The sequence below is a fragment of the Physeter macrocephalus genome, chromosome 16, assembly GCF_002837175.3.
Source record: "Physeter macrocephalus isolate SW-GA chromosome 16, ASM283717v5, whole genome shotgun sequence".
NCBI classification, from domain to species: Eukaryota; Metazoa; Chordata; class Mammalia; order Artiodactyla; family Physeteridae; genus Physeter; species Physeter macrocephalus.
The window spans coordinates 75,354,238-75,361,433 of NC_041229.1; the positions used below are offsets into that span (position 1 = coordinate 75,354,238).

Sequence of the window (7,196 nt, forward strand, 5' to 3'; positions counted from 1 at the left end):
TACCCTTCCCCCTCCCCATGTCCTCAAGTCCATTCTCTACGTCTGCGTCTTTATTCCTGTCCTGCCCCTAGGTTCATCAGAACCTTTTTTTTTCTTTTGTTTTTTTTTTTTTAGATTCCATCCTGGCTATTGTAAGTAGAGCTGCAATGAACATTGTGGTACATGACTCTTTTTGAATTATGTAAATTGATACAGCCACTATGGAGAATGGTGTGGAGGTTCCTTAAAAAACTAAAAACAGAACTACCATACAATGCAGCAATCCCACTACTGGGCATATACCCTGAGAAAACCATAATTCAAAAGGAAGACATTTCTAAAAGAGTTATTCAAAGATGGAATAGGCTGCCTTGTGCAGTAATAGATTGTCTGCAGGGAAAGGGCTCAAACCAGGGCTGGACAGCTATGTGTTTGAGATGTTAAGGTCACCAGAGCCCTGAATGTCAGGGAGGGCTACTGGATTTATGTTTTCCTTCCATACTTGGCTGTCAATGAAAAACAGCAAAATATATGGTGTCTTTCATCAGCATTCATGCCATATCCTGACTATAGCTCTGAGTTGTTTTCTTGTGTGAGCACAAATGTTGCTAGCCATTAGGCTAGGTGAGTTTTTGATTAGGCAAGGCATCCCCCAACAATTACTTCCTTTTCTTTCAACCTTGGCCCCAGGATCTGGGGGCAGCCTAATTGGCTCAGGCTTGCCCTAATTGCTCACTCGTTTTGCCCTAATTACCCACTCGTTCCTACTCAGTGGCTAATCTATTCACACCTTTTCTATAAGACCCAGATCTCCATGGGTGTATCCATACTGTTAACGAATTAGCAGTATTTATGGCCTCTGGATGGTATAGTTCTTGAGAATATCCTAAAAGCAGTTCAGAGTTGCTCCTGGATAATTTAGTAATTAGAGTCTGACAGCTGTGGGTTTGAGTCGCAGACTGGCCACTTATTAGCTATCTGACAGTGAACATGTTATTTAACTTATATGAGCCTCAGCCGCATTAGCTGCCTTGAAGAATACATGAGATAATGCATGTGAACAACTTGGCTACTTGGCACAAGGCAAACACTCAATAATGTTAACTAATGCTATTATAAGTGATGATTATTTTCTAATGATCATCTTGACTGGAGTCTAAAGCTCCATGCTTTCTTTATTGCAGACATTGATGAATGTGCCTTAAGAACTCATACCTGTTGGAATGATTCTGCCTGCATCAACCTGGCAGGGGGCTTCGACTGCCTCTGTCCCTCTGGGCCCTCCTGCTCTGGTGACTGCCCCCATGAAGGAGGACTGAAGCACAATGGGCAGGTGTGGACTCTGAAGGAAGACAGGTGTACTGTCTGTTCCTGCAAGGTGAGGCTAATGTGGTGCAGCGGAGATTGTCACTGTTCTTTCTCTCTCTCCCCCTCTGCCCTCCCTCCCCATGTCCTTCCCCCAGGTGGTTGAGTCATGGGTCTCCTGTGATTCCTGAAAAGACTTCTCCTGTTCTAATCCCAGCTATAGCTAATGATTCTGCTGAGTGGCAGGCAGACCTGCTTGGAATGAAAAGTGAGGTATAGGGTTGCAAAGAGACTGCTGAACAGGGGGGCGGGGGGGCGGGAGCAGGGCAGGAAAGCCGATGTTAGTCCTCCCGCTGAGAGCTGGCAGTGCCTTTAAGGTCAGCTGGGTGACAGCTTTAATGAGCCCTTAACCCTCACTTCTACAGTCCTGCTGATTAAAACTTCTCTTTCTCCGAAATGATCACCTGCACGAACTTGCTCACTCTTCTGGTGACATCATCCAGAAAAGCAAGGCTCCGACACTTGCTTGCAGTGGTCAGAGACAGGTGGGCTTCTGATACATTCTGAACACAGAATAATGATAGTATGAGGCCATCTGGCCAAATGATGTCTTCTTTGTCGTTCTCAGTGCTGGGCTATTCCTTACATTAAGTTGTTTGGAAGTGAGTTTCATGCTTCTGAAAACAAAATTCTGTCATCGACTAGTTTTGCTTTATGCTTTGCAAAATGGGTCTGTTAAAGTGTTTGATTTCCTTGTGCTTTATTTCTTCTTTTGTTGACCTTGCCTATTCATTTTCCTTTGATATTGCTTTCCTGTAGCTCTTACATTGTATTTTTATGTCCCATTGGGATGGGATTGTTTAATCTTTGGCTTACGGGCATGGGAACGCTGAGAAATTACTTGCTTAGTAGCCTTGTAGAGAGCTGGTCTCCTGATAAACTCAGAGTGTTCCCTGGAAACACAGTAGAAATGAACCTTGAAAAGTCCCCCAATTCGTTCACCTGCCTTCAAGTCTGTCACACCTGCAACAGACCTGGGGGCACCTATTTAGGAAAGCTGTTTAACCAGGTGTGTAGATCATTAGCCCATAACACCCATATTTCCCCTTATACATAAATATAGTTCCCCACATTTAAACTTAGGCCCATTGCCCCCAGTTGTTAAGTAACCTATATGCCAAGCATCCTGTAATTTAACAACAGCATCCCACTTAATATAGCACAACTCTGGAAGATGAAGAAACTGAGTTTCTGAGTTTTAGGGGAAGTAATATATGCTTAATATCACAAGATATAAATGTGTAAGCTGGGATTTGAAGTCTACTTGCTTGCCCCAAATTTTATAGTTTTCTCATCTTGCTACATGTCCTGTAACCCTCTACAGATGACATCTGTTGACATTTATAAAAGCCAATTAAGTAATCAGTCAGTCCAACTTGGCTGAGCTCAAGGCTCAACTCAGTACTATGTTAATGACTGGGTAGGACATCCCCCCTCAAGAAGTTTTCAAGTTGTTAAGTACAATATTTAAGTATGTGGCACTGACTCAGAGCTAAAGTTTTGGGGTTTTTTGGCCACGCCGCGCAGCTTGCAGGATTAGTTCCTTGACCAGGAATGGTATCTGAGCCCTCCTCAGTGAGAGCGCAGCGTCCTAACCACTGGACTGCCAGGGAATTCCCAGAGCAAAAGTTTTTGAGAGGCGGAAAAGCTTGTTGTGGGTTAGAATAGTTGAGAAAGGCTTATGGAAGAGGTTGGCAATTAGGTCTCCATTCAGCCAGCAAAATGAAGATGAATTCCTTTACTAGTTCTTTTCTAGAAAATATTGTTTTTCTAAACCTTTGAGGAAGCTCACAACCTGACCCCAAATCCTTTTTAGGTTTTCTAGATCCCCAGTCCCTGGAACAGGCAAGGGACTTTAGTTGAGTCTTGACCAGTATGAAACTGAAATTTATTTTTCAGTTGTTGTTTTATTTAAGCCCATGATAAAGTAGGGCACTTACCAATCATTAAAAATTTTCCAAAGCTTCATTAATTGGTGGGGCTAATAATCCAAGCAGGCTAAGTTGACTTATTCTGCTTTGACACCTAAAATACCTCCAAAGACTTCTGGAAATTAGACTGACATTGCCACAGGAAAGGAACAATTCCTGTCTTCTTATTTTGTTAATATAATGCACCTCCACCACCACTGCACTCCTTTATGAATAAAGTACTGGGCAGAGTTCTCTACATAAGTCTTTTTAAAAAAATACTCACTCATTAATAGCATAGCTTCCAAGAGGTTGTGGACGGGGAGGAGATCTGGCTTTAGGAGCTGAACTGAAACCCTGAATCAAATTCTGTAGATCATCCTCAAAAAATGAACTTATTTGTGATCCTCTTTGTTTGTTTCCATTATTTTCAGTTGTAAGTATTCTATTCTGATTTGATAAGAAATATTTCCAGTACTTAAGCATCAAAGTGAACTATTATAATGGCATCATCTTAGAGGCTAAGAAGTAAAATCAAGGTTAAGATAAAGTGCTAGCTTTTTAATCCTACCCTTGATGTTTCAAATTCAAATAAAAAAGAATCACACAAGCAGAATCACACAAGCCAACAAAGGGTCAAGGCATACTGTTGAAAGAAGCAAAGTTCTTTCCCCCTTGAGAATCAGTACATCAGGTCAGCTAATGTTTCATGCCAATGGACAAAAGAGGCCTTGAAACATGTCCACAGCTGAATGGAGTTCAATGATAAAGCTAGCCTGGCGCAAATGGATTTGGGCTTTGTTTAGATGCCATGTGCTTCCTTGACAGTGGCAATGATTTTGTGCACCTTTAGACCACTTAGTTGATTAGGCACAGAATAATTGCTTAATTGTTTGGAACCCACGTTCCTCCAGCATTATCCAGATCACAGAAACACAGAGTGAAAAATGGTTCTCTCGCTGGCTTGATCCCTAAATCTTAGTTACAGCCTAATTTCTTTTCATAGATACCCATCTGTGGCTTTTCCTTTCATTAATTTTTCCAGGGCCTTATGGAGACATTTTTATTTTCTATCTGTACTACATGGAAAGACAGAGTGGTCTCAGCTTTATTAGTTTCTAGGAAATGCAGCATTTTAGCATGAGTGGTTACATTTATATCGGAGATCATGGAGATGAATGGGGAAATGGATACACAATTAACCACCTGTCATGCCATGGTAGAGTCATGAACAATTTATTTGTTGAGGGAACATACAGAGGGGAAGTATGCTCTATTCTGGGAGGATGCAGAAAGGAATAGGGAATGACTTCACAGAGTAGGTGAACTTTGAATGAAACATTAAAGGATGAGAAATTTATCCACGTAGAGGTGTGGGGAAGGTGAATTCCAAACAGAGGGAAAACAAGAACAAAGAAACAGAGCATAACAATATATATTAAAGGAAATATGAAGTGAATGATGAGATTAGAATATCAGGAGCAAGAAGAGTATGGGAAGGTTATAACTGCTGATGAGCCTGGAGATGAAGGCTGGGCATGGAGTCCAGCATTGGGATTTAGACTTTATCCTGTGAGCAGCTGAGGATCATGAGAGATTTTTTCATTTAGGATTGGTGTGGCCTAATCATGGTCTGATTGACAGCATGATGGACAGACTGGGGAGATCAAGGCTAAATGGAGAGATACCACTTAGGCTGAAGTAAAAGTTCAGGAAAGTAAAGGTGAGAACCTGAAAGCAAGAGAGGTAAGATCACATGGGAGATAACACAGAAGTAAAATGATGGGTCCTGGTGAATGATGATGTCAGACACTCAGCCTCTGTGGCTATGTGTGTTCTTATAATGTAGGCAAAAAAAGGCTTCAGAGTGACATGCTGGAAGCTTAGCTGCCCATTTTCCTGGGTGAAAAGAATTGAGATGCCAGTTTCAAGTAGCGAGACAGGATTTGCAATTACTCCTATACCTACACCTTTACCTACTACTACTACTATCATTAGTAGCTGGAAAATCCAGTGGGAGAAAGAGAAAAGCTATAAAGGCCAGATTTCATTTCTGTGCTTCATTCAGAGGGTTTGTTTTCGTTTTTCTCTTTTGTTGTTATTTTTGTTTAATTAAAAAGAAAGGTGAACTAAAGAGAAAAGCATTCATCCTGAAAGTAAATATAATACTGAAGACCTGAGCAAAACCAGGTCTTGAGTTTTTCTGGGAATTACAGAGATGGGTAGAGAAATAGATACTATAAGCAGTCACCCACCATTCATATTAAAGTCAGGGCCAAAGAGCTGTGACAAGGAAGTTGGGTAAAGTGTAGAAGATATTTTTGCCTTGAAATTGTCTGGATACTGGTCATTTGATCTGGCCTCATATAAGCCTTTGCCCAGAAACTGAGGAAGGTGGCCATCGTAGGGAAACTAAAGGCTTCATGCTTTTCCTTCAGGTAAGGAGAGAATAACCCTCTCTGCAAGGACCTGACAGTAAAATAGCCCTGACATTCTCAGCATGGCACTCACTCCGAGAGTGAAGAACAGGGATGAGTCAGCCTGTGCCTGGGGCCAGGGTAGGTCTTAGACGTCTAGAATCCTGCAGTCTACTCATAAAAATGCTTTGCTTTGCTTTGCTTTGCTGTGCTGTGCTCTCAGAACTTAACCAGCACCATTATCAATACCTTCCTGTCTAGGGTGTTCTTGATGGCAGGAGTTGGCTGTGCAAGCCCTAAGGTTGTGTTTCCCCTTCTTTTTTCCCCCGCTTTTGTTCATTTTTATTTATCAGTTAATAATAACAGATACTTTCCTGTATTCGTGGAATTCTTGTTCTTAGAAATATTTAGTAGTAGAGAATCCATAGGGAACAATGTGAGTTGTTACACTATATGTGTCTTGTTATAATATTTTACTGGTATAGTTGATTTAAAATATTGTATTAGTTTTAGTTATACAATAGTGATTCAATATTTTATACATTATATGCCATTTAAAGTTATTATAAAATAATGGCTGTATTTTCCTGTGCTGTAAAATACATCCTTGTTGCTTATTTATTTTATACATAGTAGTTTGTATCTGTGAGTCTGTTTTGGTTTTGTTATACTCATGTTTTATTTTTTAGATTCCACATAAAAGTGATAACATAGAGCATTTGTCTGACCTATTTCACTAAGCATAATACCCTCTAGCTCCATCCATGTTGTTGCAAATGGCAGAATTTCATTTTATTTTTGTATGACTGAGGTAATATTCCCTTGTATATACATATCACATTTCTTTATCCATTCATCTGTTGACGGACGCATAGGTTGCTTCCATATCTTGGCTACTAAAAATAATGCTGCTATGAACTTTGGGGTGCATCTGTCTTTTCAAATTAGTGTTTTCACTTTCTTCGGATATATACCCAGGAAAGGAATTGCTGGATCCTATGGTAGTTCTATTTTTAGTTTTTTGAGGAACCTCTATACAGTGTTCTATAGTTGCTGTACCAATTTACATTCCCACCAACAGTGTGCTAGGGTTGGCTTTTTTCACATCCTTGCCAACATTAGTCATTTATAGACTTTTTGATTATAACCATTTGAACAGGTGTGAGGTGATATCTCATGGTGGTTTTGATTTGCATTTCTCTGATGATTAGTGATGGTGAATATCTTTTCCATGTGCCTGTTGGCCATCTGTATATCTTCCTTGGAAATATGTCTATTCAGGTCTTCTGCCATTGTTAAATTGTTTTTTTAATTGAATTTTATGAGCTGTTTATGTATTTTGCATATTACCCCTTATTGGTCATAACATTTGCAGATATTTTCTCCCATTCACTAGGTTATCTTTTTGTTTTGTCAATGGTTTCCTTTGATGTACAAAAACTTTTAAGTTGAATTAGGTCTGATTTGATTTTTTGTTTGTTTTTTAATTTTTTTTTTTTTTTTTTTTTTTTTTTTTGTGGTATGC

At 39.9% G+C, this 7,196-nt stretch overlaps 1 protein-coding gene across 1 annotated transcript in view; it reads left to right on the forward strand.

Moving 5' to 3' along the window:
• The window catches only part of NELL1 (neural EGFL like 1), a 939,503-nt gene that overhangs the window by 891,915 nt on the left and 40,392 nt on the right, over positions 1 to 7,196 (forward strand). The window contains exon 17 of the mRNA XM_024118844.1: positions 1,164 to 1,357. Coding sequence (XP_023974612.1) covers positions 1,164 to 1,357 — 194 coding nt within the window. The remainder of the gene's footprint in view (positions 1 to 1,163; positions 1,358 to 7,196) is intronic.